The sequence below is a fragment of the Vombatus ursinus genome, unplaced genomic scaffold, assembly GCF_900497805.2.
Source record: "Vombatus ursinus unplaced genomic scaffold, bare-nosed wombat genome assembly UNPS02014801.1, whole genome shotgun sequence".
NCBI lineage: Eukaryota > Metazoa > Chordata > Mammalia > Diprotodontia > Vombatidae > Vombatus > Vombatus ursinus.
Window position 1 is genome coordinate 13,860,296 of NW_020954579.1, and position 23,451 is coordinate 13,883,746.

General features: G+C 48.3%; 2 protein-coding genes across 3 annotated transcripts in view; one reads left to right on the forward strand and one right to left on the reverse strand.

Annotated features, from left to right (window-relative positions):
• UBE2O (ubiquitin conjugating enzyme E2 O) overlaps positions 1-14,352 on the forward strand; it is a 78,367-nt gene extending 64,015 nt beyond the window's left edge. The window contains exons 2-18 of the mRNA XM_027872718.1: positions 521-580; positions 831-941; positions 1,394-1,491; positions 2,360-2,423; positions 2,834-2,977; positions 3,868-3,977; positions 4,137-4,287; positions 4,547-5,025; positions 5,455-5,609; positions 5,922-6,034; positions 6,161-6,292; positions 7,956-8,045; positions 9,282-9,984; positions 10,388-10,524; positions 11,228-11,431; positions 11,525-11,582; positions 12,025-14,352. Coding sequence (XP_027728519.1) covers positions 521-580; positions 831-941; positions 1,394-1,491; positions 2,360-2,423; positions 2,834-2,977; positions 3,868-3,977; positions 4,137-4,287; positions 4,547-5,025; positions 5,455-5,609; positions 5,922-6,034; positions 6,161-6,292; positions 7,956-8,045; positions 9,282-9,984; positions 10,388-10,524; positions 11,228-11,431; positions 11,525-11,582; positions 12,025-12,698 — 3,483 coding nt within the window. The 3' untranslated portion in view covers positions 12,699-14,352. The remainder of the gene's footprint in view (positions 1-520; positions 581-830; positions 942-1,393; positions 1,492-2,359; positions 2,424-2,833; positions 2,978-3,867; positions 3,978-4,136; positions 4,288-4,546; positions 5,026-5,454; positions 5,610-5,921; positions 6,035-6,160; positions 6,293-7,955; positions 8,046-9,281; positions 9,985-10,387; positions 10,525-11,227; positions 11,432-11,524; positions 11,583-12,024) is intronic.
• Positions 14,353-14,696: 344 nt separating this feature from the next.
• SPHK1 (sphingosine kinase 1) lies at positions 14,697-20,098 on the reverse strand. Of its 2 annotated transcripts, none has more exons than XM_027872720.1 (5): positions 19,831-20,098; positions 17,652-17,801; positions 17,412-17,506; positions 17,160-17,275; positions 14,697-16,820 (listed from the first exon to the last, which is right to left on the reverse strand). In XM_027872720.1, the coding sequence occupies exons 1-5, from the start codon at positions 19,847-19,849 to the stop codon at positions 16,016-16,018; spliced, it is 1,185 nt and encodes a 394-aa protein (XP_027728521.1). In that variant the 5' UTR covers positions 19,850-20,098; the 3' UTR covers positions 14,697-16,015. The 2 variants fall into 2 exon arrangements, with proteins under 2 accessions (XP_027728521.1, XP_027728520.1); XM_027872719.1 differs by lacking the exon at positions 19,831-20,098 and adding an exon at positions 18,222-18,506.
• Between the last annotated feature and the right edge of the window lie 3,353 nt (positions 20,099-23,451).

Genomic DNA, 23,451 nt, shown 5'->3' on the forward strand with positions numbered 1-23,451 from the left:
TCAATTTAGGGACCATGAAGCACATCTAGGCCTTTTGTATCTCTTCGTTCCCCAAAATGCCCACCTTTTAACCCTTTTGTTGGTCAGTAATACTTTTACTATAGGTTTTTTTTTTTGTTGTTTTTGTTTTTTTTAAAAGAAAAGAACTCAGATAAATTTGCTCCTTTTAAGCACTTGGGGAGGGGAGTCTTGTTGGAGAGGAAGTTGAAACTGTTGACTAAAATGAAATATTAGATGATCTGTGGATTTTTCTTACCCATACTATTCAATTTTATTTATTTATTTAATTTTTTGATGAGGAAATTGGGGTTAAGTGACTTGCCTAGGGTCACACAGGTAGTAAGTGTCAAGTGTCTTGTCTGAGACTGGATTTGAACTCGGGTCCTACTGACTCCAGGGTCAGTGCTCTATCCACTGCGCCACCTAGCTGCCCCTGTACCATTCAATTTGATCAGAAATATAGACAGTAGTGACTTTCAGAGGTTGTTTTCACATATGTATTTTTCTGTTTCTTCTGCAGTTGAAATTAGAGGATCGTTCTGTGGTGCCCCGCGATGTAGTCCGACACATGAGCTCAAGTGTAAGTGCTACATTGTCTATCCTTGTGCTTTTTCCCTAAATATCAATCTTGGCTAATGAAGAGTCTTAAATATTTGGGACTTCGTAGAGAAATGAGGCCAAGGTCTGGTCTCCTCAACAGTACCTGTAGCTGAGTTCCCTGCCATAGAATTTTCCCCAGTACGGGGCCCCATGGGTTTTAAGGTTTGGGGTTCTGGTAGTATCTGTCACTATTGCCTGTAACTCTGAAACTTGTATATCCTTGTTTTTAGGATAGTCAGTGTGGGACTGTGATAGATGTGAACATTGACTGTGCTGTGAAACTTGTTGGTACCAACTGTATCCTCTACCCTGTCAACAGCAAGGACCTGCAGCATATCTGGGTAAACCAGGCCTCAGGGCTCTTCCCCCCACAACTCCTATCCCATCTTCTTCTCTCTTGGGTTCAGCTGCCCTCTCTAGAGTGAGGATGTTGCTTCCTTCCCATTCTTTCTCTAAGTGTGGCTGACTAAAGGGTCAAGATATGTAGCTCATGCTTCTCCCATTTAGGCTTGTTTGTCTCTACCCCAGAGTGAGCAGTTCTCAGATACAGTGTCATGATACCTACTTCCCCCCAATACCTCATTAAGAGGGCTCTCAGAGAAAATGTCTGTTCTATTGGTGTCTGCTCCATATCAGGGCCAATGACAACCTTCTTTCCAAGTGACAAACTGATGAGGTCTACTCCTTGCCACAGTAGGATGATGAACACTCACTTATCGCTAAGATCTCCAACCTAGTTTGCACACACATTCTATGTCATCTCTTACAACTACTTTCTCTGATTGATCAACAGCCTTTCATGTATGGGGACTATATTGCCTATGACTGCTGGCTAGGGAAGGTCTATGACTTGAAGAACCAGATAATCCTGAAGTTGTCCAATGGAGCCAGGTACCTCACCTACCTGTAGGTAGATCCTTCCCTTCCACTCAGAGGAGCCCAACAACCCTGGGAAGGAGGACAGTCAAGGGGTTTTTTAGGGAAATTGTGATGAAAAAGTTCATGTGGTAGGACAGTGACAGATATTTTTAGTATTTGGGGCAGCTCTATTGGGTATGAGAGACAACATGGCATAATGCATAGGGAACTGACCTCAGAGACAGGAACACCTGGGCTATGGTCCATCCTGGCTGTGTGACCCTGGAGAAGTCATTTAACCACTGCCTGTTCTAGCCAACTCTTTAAATCTTTTAAGTGGCAGAGAAGGTGCCAGCCTACATTTGTAGAAGGATTTTCCTCCTCCAGGAGTTCCCTGTATCAACAAAATCACATGTCCAGTTGCTAACCCTATCCCATTGGATCCTTGAACCCAGCCCAATGGTAGTCTCTTCTGCCATGTTCCTATTGTGTTGTTTGGTTTTTATTCTTTGTTTCTTCCTGCTTCTTTGGAAGAATGACCTGGGGCAGCCTGGTTTCAAGGTTATGTTTAAGAGGAGAGTACTTTCAAAAGCTTTAAAATTGGTTAACTCTTGAATTTAGGATTCACTTTCTGTGTAGTTTAGCAGAGGTTCTTTCCCTAGCTGAGAAAGTTGGGTGGTTAGGGAAGAAAATGATTTGATATGTTGAAAGCATTGATAATGACTCTCTTTACCAGTATCTGTTTTGCTTAGTAATTAAATTAGTTCTGATAAGCAAAGTAGCTGTTTTCCTGGGTCCTGCTCCACCTCAGGGACTCTGATCAGTGTGTCACCTAGCAAAGAACACCTCGATCCCTTTTCTCAAGTCTTGTGTTCAGACTTTGAATCTGTTTTGTTTCCAGATGTTCCATGAGCACAGAAGATGGTGCCAAGCTCTATGATGTTTGCCCCCACGTCAGTGACTCGGTAACTTTCCCTTCCCAGGAGAAGCTCCTTAGGGGTCAGAAACTCTTCCTTCTGTCCTCAGAGTTTGGGGCCTACAGAGGAAAGGGTACTGCTAAGCAGACAACTCACCAATATCCCCTTCCAATTGCTCATTCCAAGGGCATGGCTGCCTGATGCATGAGGACTTGTCTTGGGGAATAGTGAGGTGAACATGTGAGATGGTACCTGTGTGAATGTGTGTATGTGAGTGTGAATGTGTGTTTGAGTGTGTGAATGTGTGTGTGTATGAATATGAATATATGCATGGGTGTGTGTGTGTGTGTGTGTGTGTGTGTGTGTGTGTGTGTGTAGTGGGGAGAAGCATCATGGGTGGACTGTTGTCAGGAATACCCCTTGTTGAAAATCTCCTGTTTTTCTTATTGCTTCTGCAGGGCCTCTTCTTTGATGATTCCTATGGCTTCTACCCAGGCCAGGTGCTCATTGGCCCCTCCAAGGTCTTCTCCAGTGTACAGTGGCTGTCGGGTGTCAAGCCTGTGCTTAGTACCAAAAGCAAATTCCGAGTGGTGGTAGAGGAGGTAGGGTCAATCAGGGATTACTTTGAAAGTCTTGAAAAGGGACTCTCTCTGGAGAAATAATGTTACGACTTAATTTATCCCAGAGCTACCAAGTCCCAGAATTATTTTGATTTTTAAAGGTCTTGTGGCAAAAGGGTTCACTGTAGGAAGCTAGATATCTGATGACAAAATGGGTTCTTGTCAGTTAGGTCATCTTCCTACAGTGTGACTTATATAGTCCGAGTAAGGCCAGAGTGAACAATATGTAATTTGTAAGGTAGAATAATATATGATATAATGTCCCTTCTATGCATTAGGATGCAGAGTGGTATAATAGAGACAATTCTCTAACATTGTACTGGGAGTTGGGCAACCAAAGTTCTAGTCTAGTGGAAAGATTGCTAAATTTGGAGTTAGAAGACCTGAGGGTTAAAATCCTAAATCTGCCATTTATTAACAGTATGGCCTTGAACAAATTACTCGACTTCTCTGGGCATCAATTTCTGTATCTGTAGAATGAGGGGGTTGCACCAGGTGGTCTGTAAGGTTCCATCCATCTCTAAATATATGATTCTTGTCTTAATTTTGCCTTTAGCTATGTGACTTTAGACAAGTCATGTCACCTCTGGAGGGCCTCAGTTTCTTCAGCTGTAAAATAATGGAGTTGGTCTAGAACCCTTAATGGCCCTTCCTGCTCTAACATTCTGTGACTGATTCTTCTTTGGAGAAGGGGTATTACTTCAGGGTGGGAACTAGTCCAGAGCCTATTAGTATGAAGTTCCACATTCCAAGTTTGTATGCCAGTTCCTGAGTCCTGGCTAAGCTTTAGAGAGCATAGCTTTCCACAAAGCTCTTTTTAATTGAAGCCACTAAAAATTTGTTCTAATATTGGCCCTTTCCACCCACCCTAGGTACAGGTCGTAGAGTTGAAAGTCACATGGATCACCAAAAGTTTCTGTCCAGGAGGCACAGACAGTGTCAGCCCCCCGCCTTCCATCATCACACAGGAGAATCTGGCTAGGTAAGGTTTCTAGTTCCCCTTTTTTTTCCAGGCCCCAAAGTGTTGACCCCAGCAAATCTCCTTAGGACTTTAAGCTCAGTCACAAGAAGAGGGTCGTAGACCAAAGCCTCCCCTCAGAATCTCAGCTCCCTTACCACCTTTCCTAATTCTCTTTCACAGAGTAAAACGTCTTGGGTGTTTTGACCATGCTCAACGGCAACTTGGGGAGCGTTGTCTTTACGTCTTCCCAGCCAAGGTGGAGCCAGCCAAGATTACCTGTGAATGCCCTGAAAGAAACTGTGTCCTGGGCGAGGGCTTTGTGGCCAAAAAGGTACAGCCAGTGAGTTGGGAGTGGGTAGCTCATCCATTTTCAGCAGCAGTAGGGAGGTACAGAGCAAGTTTGGGTCTTAGCCCTAGGTGAACAGCTGCTTTATTCCTCTCATATTCATTTATTCTTTTGCAAATCTACATACTACTGGGGCTGGTTGTTATTGGCCAAGCAGCCCTAGCTCTACTGGGTTATTCTCAACTGGGTATTCTGCCTTTCTGACCTTAGTACTTCTCCCTCCTCCACATCTCAACCTCTCCAGGTAAAGCGATTGCTGAAGAAGCAAATTGTGAAGATCATGTCCTGCTCGCCAGATTCCCCTGGCCCTGGGGATCATCCTGATGGGGACCCTGACAAAGGGGAAGCCAGAGCCAAGAGTGAAACAGGAGATCCATCCACTCCTGACGAGTCTCCCAATGGCTCTATCAACCCAGCTGAAATTCAGGATGAGGGTCTAGAGGGGTCTGATGACACTATGGAACGGCAGCCCCCCTTCCTGCTCAAGGAAGAAGGAGTCACAGACTACAGGCTGCAGGCAATGGAACAAGATGCAGATGATGAGGCAGCTGACGATACAGATGACACGAGCTCAGTGACTTCTTCAGCTAGCTCCACTGCCTCCTCCCAGAGTGGCAGTGGCCCTGGTCGGAAGAAGAGCATCCCCTTGTCTATCAGAAACTTGAAGCGAAAGCACAAGAAAAAGAAGACTAAGGTATCTCGAGAATTCAAGCCAGGAGACAGGTAAGCAAAGATGTTGAGACTAGGGGCTGGTTTAATTAACCTGATTCAGTCTGCAAGACAGCTGAGATCATCTCATTTGCTACTCACCAACTTGCTTTGAGGGCAGGGGACCCTCAGCCATTTGCTAGCTCAGAAGGAACCCATCCAGGGTATCTTGTAGGCAGTTGGTAGTGAGGTACTGCACAGGCTGGGCTAGAAGAGGAGAATGATCGGTGCCAAGGTTCATCTGTAGGCCCAGGTTGTGTTCACAGTCTCCTTGGAGAGTGGAAGGCAAGTCTTTAATATCAAGGCATTAAGCCTGTGGTCCTTCCAAGAGAATCCAAAATTAGAGCATTCCACATTTTCCAGTCTACAGGAGAGTCATCTTGGTGGGGGGGGGGGGGGGGTGAGTCGCAACATCCTAAATCACTGGTGCCCCTGTTCTGGTAGGGTGGCAGTGGAGGTGGTGACCACAATGACCTCAGCAGATGTGATGTGGCAGGATGGCACAGTGGAAACCAACATCCGTTCAAATGAGCTCTTCCCTGTGCATCACTTGGACAACAATGAATTCTGCCCAGGAGACTTCGTCGTAGATAAGAGAGGTAGGGGACAGCCTCGCAGTGTACTCCCCAGTTGGGAGGGGCTAGGGATCTCAGAAGAGAAAGAGAGGTCATTTTGGAGGATTCCATATCAAAAGTTAAAATGGGATCAGGGGTGGTGATGGAAGGAATTATGATTAGTCTTCTGAGTAGATAGTCATACATTGGAGAGTTTGGGACAGGGAGAAAAAAAGGTCTGAATCAGGCAGAAGGTAGACATCCAGTGTCATGCCAGAATTCAGGATGAGAGTTGGGGTGAGCGTTTATGGCCCAGAATTTCTTAGCCCAATCACCTTTTTTCTTATGAATTCATAGCCCAGAGTTGTCCAGATCCAGCTGTTTATGGGGTAGTACAGTCTGGGGACCACATTGGCCGAACTTGCATGGTGAAGTGGTTCAAACTTCGGCCAAGTGGGGATGATGTGGAGGTGAGTGTATAACTGTTTCTTTCTCTTGTAGAATGAACTCTGCTTAGAGGGAATAGTATAGGAAAGAGTGCGGGGTCCTTGGTCTAGAGGATAGCCTGGCTATGACAGTTTGTTCTGTGATTGCAGCTGATTGGAGAAGAAGAGGATGTGAGTGTTTATGACATTGCTGACCACCCAGATTTTCGTTTCCGGACTACAGACATAGTCATCCGAATAGGCAATGCTGAGGAAGGTGCTGCTGGCCCCAAGGAAGATGAGGTACAGTTGACCAGCTGTCTGCTATCTCACTCAATTCATCCCTGTTTTAGTGTTGCAGCTAAGGCAGCCTGAGGGGAGGATAGCTGCCTCTGTGGGACAGGACAGAGGGTCTGCATGTGTTATACACAAAAACTGAAGCTTCTTCCTACCTATACCCAGTCTGGTTACAGAAAACAAGCAACTGCAGGCTCTCTTTTTGCCACCAGATGGCCCCAGCACACAGGACCTGGTCATATCAAAATATAATTCAGTTCCACACACCTCATAGGTACTCAGTCGGTTTATTAATCAAAGGATCAGCTAAAACTCCCTCTCTGCAAGGGAACATCTGAGACTTAAAGGAAGGATTCACCTCTCACCTCTCTGATAGCACCTCTTAAGGTGAACTTCAGTAAATATCTGAGTAGCCCCATATACAAGGTGGTGTGGGGATAGAGAACGCATGTCATCTGCTAGGTGAAGAGCTGGCTTCAGAGACAAAATGGCCTGGGTCCAGTGACTGCCTCTGCCACATCTGTGTCCCTGCCCGGGTTACTTGTTGCTCTAGGGCACTGAGACTAGATGTTGAAGAGAGAAGGTACTGACCTGTGTTGGCAGAGAGAGTTTCCATAAGGGAGTTCCCTGTGTCAATGAAACGATAGGTCCATTCTCCATCCTCGTGTACGAAGCACTCTCTGCCTAGGCATCGTGAGAATACAAAATTGTCCAAGATTTAATCCTTACCTTTGAACTTGCAATCAGGCTGGTAGAGGAAGTAACCCACAAATACTGATGCCCTTAAGCAGGTAAATCCTGTATCAGCAATAGACTATCTGCTGTAGGAGTTGAGAGAGAGAACACGAACTTTGTTCTGAGCTGATCAGGAAAGGCAGCTAAGAGGTGGCCTTGGCGCTCCCAGGATGAGCAGTCAGTCCAGTGCAGTAAGTCTGATAATCAGCAAGTCATCCAGATTGACAGGTGTATGAGGCTGGACAGAGCCAGAGGGAAGGACCAGGTTCATAGCTGCCTCTTGTTCATGGTCCGTGCTGTAAGGTTTGTGAGGCCCAGATGATTCCCCAGCAACCATGGTACTATGGGTACAATACTGCTCAACCTTGGTCACATAGCTAATGAGCTCCAGAGACAGGATTTCCAGTGTTCTTCCCATTACACCGTACTACTTTCCAATTCCAAGTTAAGGAACCTGCCTTTATTCAGTGGGTAAGGAGAATCCATTGTAGGTTTTTGAATAAGCAAATCTTACGAGATTAGTGCTACTTTAAGATTTCTATTCATGTTTCTGAGCTGTTTACCTCCTGTGTTCCCAAACTTCAGGCTTATACCCCCATCTCAGGCAGTAATCATTTATTAAGCATCTACTATGTGCCAGGCACTGTGCCAAGCACTGGGGATGTAAATGTGAAAAAGAAATGTGACAGTCCCTGCCCTCAAGATACAGTTATCCTTCTTAAATGGAGGTTCTGGGAGGATCTGGGGGGACCCCTCTGATGAAGGGGTCCCAGGGCAAAAGGTATTGACATAGGATGAAATTCCAGAGCTGATGCTCCCAGAGGTCCTCAAAACTTGGATTCTAAGTCCCTCAACAAGATAGCTCATCCAGTGTCCCTGTTGCGTCCTAAGAAGGGAATCTGACCCAGGCTGACTCTTTTTTTGCCCCCTGCAGCCGTCAGTAGGCCAGGTGGCCCGTGTGGATGTCAGCAGTAAGGTGGAGGTGGTGTGGGCCGACAATTCAAAAACGATCATCTTACCTCAGGTGAGACTCTGAATGGGCCTGGATTGATTAGATGATAGATTAGTCTGATTAGAAGCTTTTGTGCTCTACTTTCTACTTCCCTGTACTGGAAAACAAGAAGCAAAAACTCCTAGCCTTCTCTTTTTCATGACTCTTTCTCCTTCTACCCCAGAAGTAGATTTAATGGGATGACTTTTTCTTTTCAGTTTCTTGAGGGGTCTTGGATAGGTAATGAAGGGGGAAGGCCTGATTGGGGCGAGGAAAGAAGGAAAAAAAAGAGGTCTAACATGCCTCAGACTTTGCCCCAAGTCATTCCGTATCCCAACCCTATCTAATTTAGTCTTGTCTCACTTGATAGTTTCCCTAAATCTTTAGACTCACAGAAGTCTTCACAAACTCTCCAAATTTGCTCGACTTCATTTGCATTTACTCAGTGTTTCCCTTTTACCAGTCTGGAAAATGCGAGCCTTTATATGCAGATCAACTGACACCGTTTGACAAACACAGGCTCCTGTGAAAGCTGGACAGAGTAGGAATAGCAAGGAAAGGTAGTTTGGGTATTAAATTGCAGGTTCAAGACACACGTGCTTTCCAAATCCCCATTCCTTGCTAACCTAAGTAAAATGACTACCTGACTGCCGTTCTCTTGCTTTCATGCCGGAGAGTTAATGGACCAGCTCTCCTAGCCTAGAGTAGGTTTTGGATCTTAACCATCCTATCTGAGGCTGTCTGGGGAGAGAGAACAGTATGTGACACAGTCTTCTATGTTCTCACCTCCCCCTCCTGTCACTTGTTCCAGGCTCCCTGGTGTGTCCCCACAAAGGGGACACTGCTGCAGTGTCAGCTGATCCAAGCTTCATTTGCCTTGGTTTTCCCCTTGGGCCTCTTAGCCCAATTGGGCAGCTGCTTAGCAAGGCAGAAAGGGGAAGCATGGGCCAGGGTGGAGCAGGAGCACTGGTTAGGTATCCAGACAGTACTCTCTTCCCAAGTTCTGTAGGGGAAAATGAAAGAATCAGGGGAATGGTTTAAAGGAGACCAGTTTGTTCCAAACCAAACTGAAGAGTTTAGCACAGTCAAGAAAGGAGGTTACAGGTACGTGTCATGTAACAGTACAGCGAGAGCACAAGCTGTGGTAGCCCTTAAAATAAATAGCCTGCCTTGAGCCCCTTCAGAATGCTTTTCCATTGGTGGGGATATGACTTCCACAACTAGAGCCTGAAAATCTGAGCTGCTGTTGTGTTTCCCTTCTCTGCCCAGCACTTGTATAACATCGAGTCAGAGATCGAGGAGTCAGACTACGATTCGGTAGATGGTAGCACCAGCGGGGCTTCCTCGGATGAGTGGGAGGATGAAAGTGACAGCTGGGAAACAGACAATGGGCTGATGGAAGATGAGCACCCCAAGGGAGACGAACCCATCGTGCCTCCAACCGAGCTTCCAATCGCCACCGAAGAGGACAAGGGAGTGGTGATCAGTGAAGAGGCTGTGGCTGCAGCAGCTGCCATCCAGGGAGCCGTCGCCATGGCTGCCCCTGTGGCCGGGCTGATGGAGAAAGCTAGCAAGGAAGGGCCCCCAAAGAGTTTCCGGGAACTGAAGGAAGCCATCAAGATCCTGGAAAGTCTTAAGAATATGACAGTTGAACAGCTTCTGACTGGTTCACCCACCTCACCCACTGTGGAGCCTGAGAAGCCCACACGGGAGAAGAAATTCCTAGATGACATCAAAAAGCTGCAAGAAAATTTGAAAAAGACACTAGATAATGTTGCCATTGCTGAGGAGGAAAAAATGGAGGCTATGCCGGAGTCAGAGCGCAAGGAGGAAAAGGCTGAGGCTCAGTCTCCTATTCGATCAGAGTGGCCCAGTGAGACCCCAGTGCTCTGTCAGCAGTGTGGCGGCAAGCCAGGGGTCACTTTCACTAGTGCCAAGGGCGAGGTCTTCTCTGTATTGGAATTCGCACCCTGTAAGTTGGTCCCTCACCCTGGTCTTGCTTGTTTGTTTCCCTTGTTCATTACCACTGGGTTCCTTCGGAATTGACATATCCCCTGTTGGAATGAGGGCACTCCACTCCGTTTCCATCCCCTGTGCCACGCTTCTGACTTGCTGTTTCTCTAAACCCCTGTTCCAGGTGAAGAGATTTTAAACATAGTTGAGTAATTCTGATTGGAGAGAAAAGGGATGAGTCAGATAAAGGGTATATTATTCATCTTTCTGGGGAAAAATACCAAGCCATGAAGTGAAGGGCACTACTTCCCAGTGACCTGGGCTTTCCCTGGCTGCCAGTCTTTCCCCTACCTATTACCTTTTAGACACATCTCCCCACAGTTCTCTATTTTGCTGAAATAACTGGTCTTTCCCACCTCCAGTTAATCATTCATTTAAGAAGATTGAGTTCCAGCCACCAGAAGCCAAAAAATTCTTCAGCACAGTAAGGAAAGAGATGGCACTGCTCGCTACCTCGCTTCCAGATGGCATCATGGTCAAAACTTTTGAGGACCGAATGGCAAGTAGAGGGAGCCTATTTCCCACCAGAATAGAGCTGTACATCACACACTATCACTTGCTAGGTCCTGATCCTCCCAGCCTCCTGTGGGAACAATGTATTCTTTCTTAATTACAGGGGAGCTTGAGACCAGGGGTTTATTGCCAGTCTTTACACAGTACCAGTATCTTCACCGAGGAGGCCAGAAAAATTCCCATGGTTCTAATCAGCTATTGCTTAAGGCTTTAGTGTCTACTCTCCTAGTCACAAAAATGATTATGGTAATTGATGATCCCAGAATGTTGTTTGCAAAATGTTTGCCAAGATGTCTTCCTTATTGCAGAAGCCAATTTTATTTGTTTCTTTAAGGTCCCAGTTGGATTTTTTTTTTAAGTATTCACCCTTTCAATAGAAGAGCCTCCAGTAGAGGGCAACCTGGAAAACTTCCCTTTAAACGTTTTCAAATCTTGAAATTGACGTCTTCCTTTCACCTTACTGTGAGATAAAAGGGTTGTGTGGAAACAGCTTTTTTTTCCTGGATATCAAAGATTTGGGTAGTAAACTAGTAGTAAGAAGGTACTAAGTGACTGTATGGATCAGACTTTTAAGGTCAGAATTCTGGTGACTCAGGCTACCGCATTCCACACAGTTTATCTCTGTATGGAAAAGTGCAGTGTGTCCTGGCTGATTCCAGTAATCATTGACCTTATCCCTCTTCTTCCAGGACCTCTTCTCAGCCCTGATTAAGGGCCCTACTCGAACCCCTTATGAAGATGGCCTCTTCTTGTTTGACATCCAGCTCCCCAACATTTACCCTGCTGTGCCACCCCACTTCTGCTACCTCTCCCAGTGCAGTGGGCGGCTGAACCCCAACCTATATGACAATGGGAAGGTGTGTGTCAGTCTGTTGGGCACATGGATTGGAAAGGTAAGTGAGTTGTTAGGATAAAAAATGGGAATGGGAGAGCAAGCCAAGAATGTCTATGGGTTGTTATTCACTACTCTTGCATATGTATTTCAGGGAACAGAAAGGTGGACCAGCAAATCCAGCCTTCTACAGGTGCTCATCTCTATCCAAGGTAAGTCGTGACATGTGGTAGATAAAGGAAAGTGGGTTCGTAGCAGAGGGATTTGGTCACTGGGCCTTTTTGGAAGAGTTACAGTTTTCTCTTTGGGTCAGATATAACACTATCTTCCCTGAGTTCTTAATTGAGTAAGTTTAAAAATAGGTTTGGAAGACATCCATTCATAATTCCAGACTTTTCTAAATTGAGCTTCCAAGGGCCAGTCTGCCCAAGATGGGGAAGAATTGACCTGGCGGGGCAAGGACAGTGTACTGGACAAAAAAATTGGTTAGCAATGAGCTAGAACTGTTATTTCTCCTACTCCTTGAAAAACAAGCTAATCCGTAGGACAATGAGTAGATAATCAAATGTTCTTTAAAGTAGCCTTGCCCTGGCTTCTCCTTTGGATGCCTGGCCTGTTCCCTTATACCTTCCATTTTCTTAATTAATCCTACAGGCCTGATCCTGGTGAATGAACCTTACTACAACGAAGCAGGCTTTGATAGTGACCGAGGCTTGCAGGAGGGCTACGAGAATAGCCGCTGCTATAATGAGATGGCGCTGATCCGAGTGGTACAGTCCATGACACAGCTGCTACGGCGTCCACCTGAGGTCTTTGAGCAGGAGATCCGGCAACATTTCAGTACAGGAGGCTGGCGGTTGGTGAATCGAATTGAATCCTGGCTAGAGACCCATGCCCTCCTTGAGCGGGCCCAGGAGCTGCCCAATGGGGCCCCTGGGGACGGCAGCTCGCCTGAGCCACCCACAACTACTGAGTTATCTGACTCCGGCCGAGAAGAGCCAGAGGAAGCAGGGGTGGCTCCTGGTGATGCCTCCCAGGGTTCAGACTCTGAGGGTGGTGCCCAGGGACCAGCGCCTTCAGTTAGCAAGGACTTAACAGAGCAGACCCTTGAGGCCACCCCAGACTCATCCGTGCCCCCCAGTGTCAAACCAAAGAAGCGAAGGAAGAGCTACCGAAGTTTCCTGCCTGAGAAGAGCGGCTACCCAGACATCGGCTTCCCCTTATTTCCACTCTCTAAGGGTTTTATCAAGAGCATCAGAGGAGTGCTGGCACAGTTCCGGGCAGCCCTGGTGGAAGCAGGCATCCCTGAGGGCACAGAGGACAAGTAGCAACCCCCAGACTGGAAAGACAGTGGATGCAGTGGGAGAAGTTGGCCTGCTGCTTACTCACTCCCTCTCCTGGAGTCTCCCTTCTCCTTTTTTTCCATCCCCAAAGAGAGGGCCCCCTCCTGCCCTCATCCCCCCCAAGGTGAGTGATGCTGAAGTGAAAGGAGTTTCTAGATGCACTCCCATTCCTGGTTTGAAGCCGTCTTAGAGCAAGAGGTTCTTTTGCAACAAAGAGAATCTGAACTTCTAGGTTATTTTTTATGATTTTTTTCTCCTCTTCCCCTTGTTACTTCCTAACAAAAAAGGAAAAGCCCAGTTCTTCCTTCCTCCTTCCTTTGCCACTAAAAGTTGCAGAAAATAACACTGAGGCTGTCCTTAGGCCTGCACATTCTGTTCATTAGTGGCAAGACCTAATCTCTGGAGCAGTGGATGTGCCTTGCATTCATTGTAGTGGGGAAAGCCACGCTCCAGTGGCCCCTTGCCCTCTAGATTGACTCCTCTGCTGCCCAATCCTGCCCCTGCTGCTCTCCCCAGAATCTACAGTCTCCTAACTGTCTATGCCCCGTGCAGAACAGTTGTTCCTTAGGGATTTCCTGGGACTGTCCCATCAGTCACACCACCCTCTTAGAACCTTGCCTGTGTTAGCTCGTTACCTATAAGGTAGCAGTGGCACATAGAGGGGATAGTTTAGCACTCTGGAGTGAGGGTGAAGATCATGGATTTGATGAGGAGGTAAAAGCTATAGGTGCCTTGCTGATCCCAGACCCGACCATATGGGAGAGTAAGCAGCTTTGGTTTCCTTAAGCTCAAAAACTTTTTGAACTGAGAATATAAGTGCTCCTTCCTCTCCTCACCCAGGAGTGAAAGCGCAGCAGGAAGGAGGGAGTAAAGTGCTAGGGACTCTGCCCCTGTCATCACAGTAGCCACTTGACAACGTGGAGAGGTAACATGAAGCTCGTACCAGAGAGAGGCTCCCTTCCTCAGCAGCCAGCCCATTGTGGTGTGAGAGTGAGGAACCCAGCTGGCTGTAATGCAGAGACTCTGCAGGCTGAGGTGAGCTGTAGCCTGCTGGGGACTCACACCTCTCCGAAGACACGCACAGAGGTTTACATATTTTCTAAGCTTTTGATAATGTGAAGCTCCAGGTTATGAGGTTGCTATTGAGCACATTGCAGCTATGTAATTTTTTTGGTGTACGTATTGTAATATTTAAGGTTTAAAAAAAAAAAGCTAAAATCTCATAAAGACAAAAACCTTAAACTTAAGAAAAAGACAAAAAAAAAAAAAAGCCAAAGCATGATGCATCTTGTTAGCCTTAAGCTGACTCCACAACTGTGCTGTACTATAACCAGCTAGCAGCAGCAGCAGCAGCAGTGGGGAGAGTGGTCAGAGGCAGGACTGTGGGTGGCATTTGAAGACTTGATTCTATTCTGTACAGTATTTAAGAACAAAACAGGATTGACTGGTGGGGCCATGCTTCAAAGTGCGTTCATTGTTCATGTGGAGATGTGAATGCTTTATTGCTTATAATATCTGTATAAAGTGCTGTGTGATTAAACTTTTTTTTTACCTGCATTTTTTTTCTTTTCAGTTTGGCTCATTAGAATGTAAAAATAAACAAAAAAGGTAACGCCATTAAACCTGCCTCTGCCACTCATCTGGACTTAGCTGCCTTTTTTTTTCCTCTAAGACAATTTTTAAAACACATGCTCTAGCACGCACGTGCGTGCACGCACACACACGCGAGCACACACACACACAACCCCACCCCCTCATTCCTGGTCCATTGAGAACCAGACAATCTTACGTCCTCACCAAGGGTCCACCAGGCAGCTTCCTTTGAGGTCAGTCAGATCACTTTTCAAATACAGTAGGCGTTCCTGTCACAGATTCCTAGCTGTCTGGCCTTTCTCAGAAATAATGGCTCCTTTCTAGCATTTGGTAAAGAACATCATAATGTTTGACCTCAGTACTTTGGACTGCAATAGTCAAAAACCTCAGTTTAGAAGTTTAGTACCTCTTTATGAGGCTGAAATTGCTGGCATAACACAATAGGGCTCTAGGCAGGTATTTCTCTTTTTTACTTCAGTCCAGGAAAAAGATCCCAAATAGGAAGAAGTGGTGGGGGGTGGTTGGGTGTCTGTTGACACACTGCTTCTACCATTCCTACAGCTTATACCTCCTTCAATGAGTCTTGTCTAGTTTGTTCAGTAGGAAAGAAGTGAGGTGGGAGTAGGGGAGGATGATCTCTGTCAAAAGAGCTAGTCACAGGTTGGAGAGAGCTAGGTTTTGTTGGCAAGAACGAAAAAAACTACCTGACTTGGGGGGGAGGTGCTGTTGATCAAGTTTGCCCATTTTTTCTCCTTTGCCTCAATTTTCCCTACAGCTGTAGCTAAGAAAGATACAATTCCCACCTTTTCACCCAAAATTTTGGCCCAGATAGAGTATAAACACTTTAAGGGCGGCAGAGACTTTTCTATTTATATCTCCACTGTCTGGCACATTGTAGGGACTTTTAAGAAAGCTTATTGTTAACGCTTCAACCAAATTCTTTGATGATTACCTGACTGATAGAGCTGGAATCCCCAACAAGCTTACACCTTCTCTGGTTATCAGTAAAAATGCTGTTTCCTCTACCCTGCATCTTTCTAGAGCAATAGTGTTGAACTCCTATAGAAACAGAGACCACTAAACTGTACATCAGGATCCCTTTGGGTGGCATATTGACTTTGAAAACCTCATGCTAATGTAATTTTTTTTTAATTTTGTTAAAAAGCTCCCAATTGCATTTTGTGGTTTGGGCTACACTCGAGTTTTGCCAACCAAGTTTTGACACCTGTGTTCTACGGCACTGAACTTAAAAGTTCATGTTTCAAGTTTTATCATTGACCTTGGGCAAATAGCAAACTCAAGTTTGTTTTTTTCCTCATTTGCAAGCAGAATAGCTCAAATGAACCTGGATTTTAAGCACTTTGTCATTGTAAAGCACCATGTAAATATCATTTTTCCTAGGGCCAAGGTCCCACTTTTTCCTTATCCCCCAGAGATGGGACTGGGCAACCTGAAAAAGTCACTTTATTTATATCACTCGTTTGGTATGCTACCTCTGGCTGATAGAGTTCAACTAACTCTGGTCCTGAAGTGAGGAAATCTTGGACATCTAACAGAGCTGATTTGCCAAATTTTGAAGTTCTGGAACTACCTACTCTGTGGAGGGATTTCCTTTTCACTTAGGGGTAAGGCACTCCCTGTTTGCAAAGCAGACTAAGACCCACCATTGCAAGTCCAATGGCAGCCACACGCCTTGTTTAGGGCCCTATTTAAGAAGTGAACTCTGATGAAGCAGAGTTTTCTGAACAGGGTAGAGGAATTGGCTCTGGACAAGGCTTTAGTTCTGGACAGCCACTAACCAACTGAAAGCGGCCAGGGTGCACCTGGCCTTGGACAGCTTCACTGGCCAGCTGCTCACCATCCACTGTAAGCGTGCCCCTGGCGTCATGAGGTTCTAGGCGGAAGGCTACTACCGGCACATACACCAGATTAGGGCAGTTCAGATCCATGTGGGTGCCCTTTTCCATGGCCATGAAAAGGCGAAGCAACATAGCCCGGGGCACACCAGCTCGAATGTAGAACAGATGTACAACCCCTCCAGTTCCCTTAGCCATTGGTGCAGCATACATCTCACTCCCCAAGTGGGAATGCAGGAGAGCCAGCACCAAGACAAATTCGCGGTCAGGCACCACCGTCCAGTTTTCTGGCACCGGCTGCTCCAGAGGCACTAGGAGTGAATCTACAGGGCCTGGTTGGTGAAGGCCCAAGGGAGATCCAGCAGAGATTTTGGAAGAAGGTGCTCCAGCTGGGAGATAGGATAATGTGCCATGATAGGTGCGCAGGGCAGCCAGGCGGAGGAATGTGCCCAGGGTGAATCGAATTTTTCCTAGGCACCTGTACTTTTCACTCTCCACATCCACGTCCGCAACGAAGCCCCAGCCCAGGCTGAGCACGGAGAAAAGGCGGCTGCCTGAGGCTGTGTGTAGGGAAAGCAGGTTCATGGGAGAAAGCCCCCCGTGGCACAACAACAGCGTACAGTTGGTCAAGAGGTCTTCGTTGGTCACCTGTTCATTGCTGGGAGGTGAAAGTAGAACATGAGCAAAGGGTGGAATCCTGATTCCCTGACCCCACTGGGCCCTTCCCTGGGGTTGGGCTAGTAGGGAGTGTAATTGTCTGCAGCCAGCCTCCTGAGGGAGAAAGAAAGCCTTTGGCTCACTGGCCCTGCAGTGGCCCTCCGCTGAAACTGGAGCAGATGGAGAGATAGCTGAGGCTGGGAGCCTCAAGACTTGAATGCCCTCTCGGGGATGTAAACCCCGGGGGGAAGGGAGTTTGAGGGTGCTTAAAAGTCAGCAAGCCAACTGGAAGGAGGGAGGTGTAGGAAGGGGAAATGAAGGCAAAATCCTGGCCTCTCACCCTGCATAATGGTTTACAGATGCAGCTAAAGCATTGCCAGAGCCTGCTGGAAGGCTACAGAGAGGCTTCCGAATCGCTGTTTCCCAGTCAGGTCGTTCCATGAGGCCGTTCACCACCTGAAAGTGCAAAGTCGGTACCTGCGCAGCCTCCCCCCAACTGAGCCTTCCCCTTAACACTAGCCACCTCCTAACAGCATCTGTCTGCACCTATCCCTCTTTGCCACATCACCCCCAGCCATTGCCCATCACTCACCTCGTGCATCAGCCCATCTCCAGACATCACCACCAAGGCATCCCAGGAGGAAAGGTCCTCAGTCCGCACCAGCTCCCTCGCGTGGTTTCGCCACTCTGAAGGGAGGAGGGAAGCAAGCGGTTCAGGTTCTTCTGCATTCCGACGCGGGACCCCACAGTCAGCATCACTCTGGCCCTAGGTTGCTGACCCAAGGTGGAAGGGTTGGCAGAGCACCTGCCCCTCGGGGCACTTAGCGCTTACCAGTCTGTCGCAACTGGAAGGAGATGCCAGCTTCCTGCAGCATGGGCTGCACTCTGTTCTGGAAGAGGTGCAGAGCCTTGCCGGTTCCTCCCCGGGGATTCAGTAGCACCAGCACCCTGCAGGGCCTCGGCAGAAGTCTCCTCGGGTGCCCTGGAGAGAAGAGGAAAAGGTAAAGGACTGAGGCAAGAGCTTCTCCACCAAAGCGCCTGGAAACTGGAGCTGTCCATCACCTGGACGTATCAGGGTGAAACACTGAGCTCGAATTACCCGAATTCAGTTGCGACATGGGGAACCATTTTGGAGATGTGGCTACTCCAGCTTTATGAACAAAGGAACGAATGAAACTGGAGGATGAACTAGTGGGAAAGAGCCCTTCTTGACACGCCTCCGGTTTTGTTCCCTCTCAGTCTCTAGTTTGTTGGGAAAGTAACTCAAGGAAGGGAAATTGGCACTCGGTTCCTCAATCCGATTTTTCCAGGCTTTGGTATTGTGGGCCCCTTCCACCACCACCACCACCACCACCCCTACTACCGCTACCGCCACCGTGTTCCTTCTTTGGCCCTCACGCACTTGTATCCGTGGCTTCTGCCCGAAACTCCCTCAAGCTCCGGAGTGCCGGTGAATGAGGCGCTATAGAAACGCAGGCCTCTCCGGCTGCCTCCGCCCCCGGCTCCTTATCAGCCTCTCCCAGACGCGGGTCTCGAGGCTGGCGTGGGGACTCTCCTGCCCCGCCCCAAGTTAAGGGGTGAGGGGAAGCATGTTCCATCCTCAGGGGCTTGGAGCTAGGAGCTGCGTGGGGAGCAGAGGAACAGCAGCTTACACTGCTCCCTTCTCAGCCGAGGAAGGACCTGCGACCGGCTGAGTTCACTGTTTATCCCGAATGACGGAGGCGGAGAAAAGAGGATCAGCAGAGCCTCTGGGAAGCTAGGCTCACCAGGATGGGGGGGGGGCGAGCACCGCCCCCCCCCCCCCCCCAGCCTGCTGCTGTAGGACCTCGAAGCTCTCGGGAAGAGAGGGCTCGAGTTGGGGAGATTCTGCGATCCCAAGTGTGGGGCACTCCTCCAACGAGGTCCCCAGCACCTCTTTGCCGGTTTCTCTGGATCTCCAGAGAGGTATCTGGGTCTCCGACCAGGGCTAAGAGAGGATGGGTCTGATAGGGAATCAGGAATCCCTAGTGTCCCTGTCCCCAGACCAATGTCAGGGTCAGAACTCCAGCCCTATCTGACCCGCTTCTTCTCACATCGGGCCTGGGGGCGGGAAGAAGGGGTCCCTGGGACCGGGTCGTCCTTCAATCACGCAAAAGTCCTGGAACCCCGGCAGACATTTCGCAGTCACAAGATCCAGGACAAGGGATTTTCCCACACCGGCCAAGTTGCCCGCTGCTTGCCACCTCCTCCCGATTCGGGAAAGGTCTCGAGAATGAGCTCGGCTTCAGACTTAGTTCCCCCGACCCCGGGCCTCAGAAGCTTGACGGTGGGGGCTGGGCCAACAGATGGTTTCGCGTGCTGGCCGGGGTTGGGGGGGGAGGTCGGGGTGGAAGCAGACCGCCTGTTCAACCCTGTCTCCTCCGACCTGCCACCCTGTCTCCGGCTCCAGCTCCAACTCTGCAGGGAGGGAGACGAATGAAGTCCGTGCCCCAATTCCCCCGGAGGCTGGGGAAAGGCGGATCCGAGAGGGAGGAAAGGTGGGGCCGCTCTGGCGGCCCTCCCCGGTCAGGCCGGTTTGCCGCAGGAGGGGCCAAAGCTGTTTGCTTCGATGGCCTGAGCCTCACTCCCTAGGATCCAACCTCACGTCTGAATAAACAGGAGCTCTTTAGAGCAGTCCTATTTCACCAGCGCTCCTCCCTCTTGCCCCAACTTTTCCCCCAAGTTCTGCCACTCGGCATGGCTTGGTCAACCGAGCGAAGGGCGTTCCAAGTATTCTCCCCCACCCCCTGGTGGCTGGCCACGCCTCCGCACCCCAGCGCTCCCGGCTCACCCCCGGAGGGCGAAAATCCGGAATAGACTCTACCGAAAGAAGAGCATCTACCCTGGGGCCATCAGACCCAGCATTTAATGAGCCCATCCCCAGGAAGCAACCCAAGCGACCTTCCCCCCAGAGTAGAAGTGCTAAGCTTCCAGGTCGGCCCCGCAACCCGCTTAACTAAGTCCTGCCTCTAGACTCCGGTCCCCCATCTCACCATCCTGACTCGAGGGCATCCTCCTAGTCGGAGAGCTTCCGAATCTTCCCGGCAAACAGCTCGGTCCCTCTCAGGTTCTCTGCTGAAGCTCAGGGCACCCCCACGCCTTTCTCGTCCGAGGCTTGGGACACCCCCACGCGGCAGAACCAGGGACGCCCTCCCCCTGTTCCGTACCGATCTCGAGCTCCCCCCCGCGCTGCCGCTTCGGGCAGCCAAGCCGAGGGAAGTCACCGGCTGGGCAGGCAGTGTTTCAGCAGCGGAAGGAGTGACAGCGAACGCGGCCGGAGACGCGGCGTGTCGGGCGAGCTGCCCAGCCTGGGGGCAGCGGCCGTGGCAAGCGAAGCCCGAGCCGGAGGCGTACATGTGCCGCTAGCCGGGCAGCTGCGTCAGCCTGGACCCAGGGCCCAAGGCAGAGGGGCTGAAAAAGCGTAAACTGCTCCCGCCGCACAACTTCAGGCAGGCGCTCAAAAGTCTGGCTCCAGCCTCCTAACGCGACTTCTGGGGTAGGGAAGCGGGAAGCCGGAGCGAGACACTGTACTGGGCGGGGAGGAGGGAGGAAGACCGGGGGTGGAGTCCGGACTGCGTCTGGTTGAATCTGGAGGCTCTCCAAGCACTGGGCGCAAGGAGCCGCGCAGCTCAGGGTTCCCTACTCCCGCTCCAGAGGCTGCTACATCACAGAGACTGCCTCCTTCGGAAAAAGAACCCAGTGGCTCTGGCAGATGCCCACCGACCGCCGACCTGGGTCGCACTTTACTCCACACCCGCTGCTTGCCCCGCCCCCGACGGCTTCCGCGTAGAACTATTTTTAACCCTCTAGGCTGCTACCCTTCAAGTTCTGGAGGCGAAACCAGGCTGTCCAGGAGGCAGGGTGGAGCAGTACACCTGTGGAGAACCTGCTAGGGAGGCTGTGAGCCCCAAGCATCCAGGAGAGCTGGACCCCACAGGAGAACACCTGGGCTGTGGAGTGGTAAGGGTTAGTTTGGAACCAAGGAAGTAATTCCAACACAGTCTCAAGGAATTTACTTACCCTGTATCCTGAGGTCCTCTGAATGCATGTGGGGAATTGAGTGACAGTACGTGGCAGAGAGAAAGGAGACCAGGGCTGGGGAAATAGGGAAGGTGAGAAGGAAGGAGGAAATGAGGGGAGACTACTGGAAGTGATTGATAGATAAGGCCTGGACCCATAAATAACGTTTTCCGTTTCAAATTGCTACTAGACAATAATATCTGTGAAGGCAAGAACTGGGTCGTATCCAAACTTATACGCTCTAGGGCCTCCCTAGTACAATGCTCTGCCTGAAAGAGTCTGATAATACATATTGAATTTAGTTGAGATTTGCACGTTTGTCACCAGCATTTACTTACCGAGAACCTCAGCTTATAGAGCTACAAAAACAAAATAAACAAAAAAAGTCACTGTCCTTAACTAGTTTGCAGTCCAAGATAAAGATACAACATAGACCAAATTAGAAAGCTATAAGCACAAAGAAAGGTACATGGACTCAACCAGTTTCAGCCTTAGGCACTGTGCTTTGTTTGGGCAAAGTGGTTAGGGATAGATTGGAACCTGTTACTAAGTCAGTCTTTAGTGAATGGATCTAGGTGAAGCGAAAGTTAGCCAAGGGCCAAGGTCTATGAGAGTACTACTAATCAAAGAAAGAAGATGGAGAAATGAGGGGAAAGGACCCATATGTTACTCAACTAGCATTTATTAAGTGCCTGTTACATGCCAGGCATAATGCTAAATGCTGGGAATGCAAAGAAAGCCCCCCCCCCAAGAAACCCCCAAAAAAAGTCCCTGCTCCTGTGGAGAAGCTTCTAGTAGACCAGAAGACATCTCATTTCCCAAAAAGCTGCACTCATTTTGGATTCTGACTTCACCATGTCCCCAGTAAACTAATCTTTGGGAAACCTCATCCTCTTCTAAGATCCAATCAGCCTTGAAACTCTCAGTTGGCCAGTACCCTCTCTCTGCCCTTCTGAGTGAGGGGTGGAGCTGGGAACCCCTCAACATACATTTAAGGAGGGATGAAAGAAGAGACGTCTCCTCAGACTTTGACTCATTTCCTGCTCAGATGCACTCATTTTGGATTTCTTTGTCTTCTCTAGCTGCACTCTTTAGGACTTACTTGACTTCTCCACCAGGCCACCGAGTGTCTCACCCCTCCCCATTGGCCCCCTCTGTTTTGTATGTTATCTTCCATTAGATTGTAAACTCCCTGAAGGCAACGATTATCTTTTTCATACTTGTAGCCCCCAAGTTTAGCACAATGCTTGACTATTATGACTAAGCACCTAATAGGTGCTTAATAAATATTTATTGACTGAATCTCAAAGGAAACCAGGGAAGCTAGAAGGTAGAATAAATAAGGAGAGAGAGAGTGCCAGGTATGGGGGATAGCCTAAAGGCAGGAGAGATGAAGTATCACTGTCACTGAATCACAGAATACAGGGGAGAGAAATAAAGTGTTAGAAGACTGAGAAGGTGGATGGGGACAAGTTATGGAAGGCTTTAATGGTCAACCAGAGGATTTTGTATTTAATCCTGGAAGTAATTGGGAACTACTGGAGTTAGTTAAATAGGGGAGTTGACTTGGTCAGAATTGTGCTTTAGGAAGATATATGCAGAAATATTTATAACAGTTCTTTTCATAGCAGCGCCAAACTGGAAACTAAGGGAGCACCCATCTGTTGAGGAATAGTTAAACAAATTATGACATACAAATGTAAGGCAATATTATTGCAACATAAGAAATAGTAGGGGCAGCTAGGTGGCACAGTGGATAGAGCACCGGCCCTGGATTCAGGAGGACCTGAGATCAAATCCATCCTCAGACACATAACACTTACTAGCTGATGACCCTGGGCAAGTCACTTAACCCCATTGCCTAGCTTTAAAAAAATATAGTAATAGGGAAAGTTTCAGAGGAAACTTTAAGAACTAATGCAGAGTGAAGTGAGCATAACTAGAACACTTTATGCAAAGACAACAGTATAAAGAAAAAACTACTTTGAAAAGCTTCAGAAACTCTGACTTCAATGACAAACCAGGATTCCAGAGGAAGGGAGATGAAACATGATTACCCATTTCCTGCCAGTGAAGTGGTGGACTAAGTCAACACGAATTTATTAAGCTCTTATTAGGGCACTGTGCCAGATGCAATGCTAAGTGCTAGGGGCACAAAGAAAGGCAGAAAACAGTCCCTGCTCTCAAGGAGCTCACAGTCTAAAGGAGAAAACAACTGAACAAACAAGACATATACAGGACAGAGGGAAGGCACTATGAAACATATATTTTTGGACATGGCCAATGTGGGATTTGTTTTGTTTGACTATGCATATTTGTTATGAGGGCTTTCTTTTTTTTTTTTAATTGTTCAACTGGGAAATGAAAGAGAAAATAAATTCTTGTTAGTCATATATGGAGAGAGAGTGAGAGAGAGAGAGAGGAGGGAGGAAGGAAGGAAAGAAAGAATGAAGGAAGGAAACAAGAAAGAAAGGAAAACTAGACCCAGAAAATAATAGAGGGAATTTTTTAATAGACTACAATAAGAACAATAAAACTAAAGGCCAATCTATATCAGACCTTGGCACGGGGGGGGGGGGGGGGGGGGGGGGGGG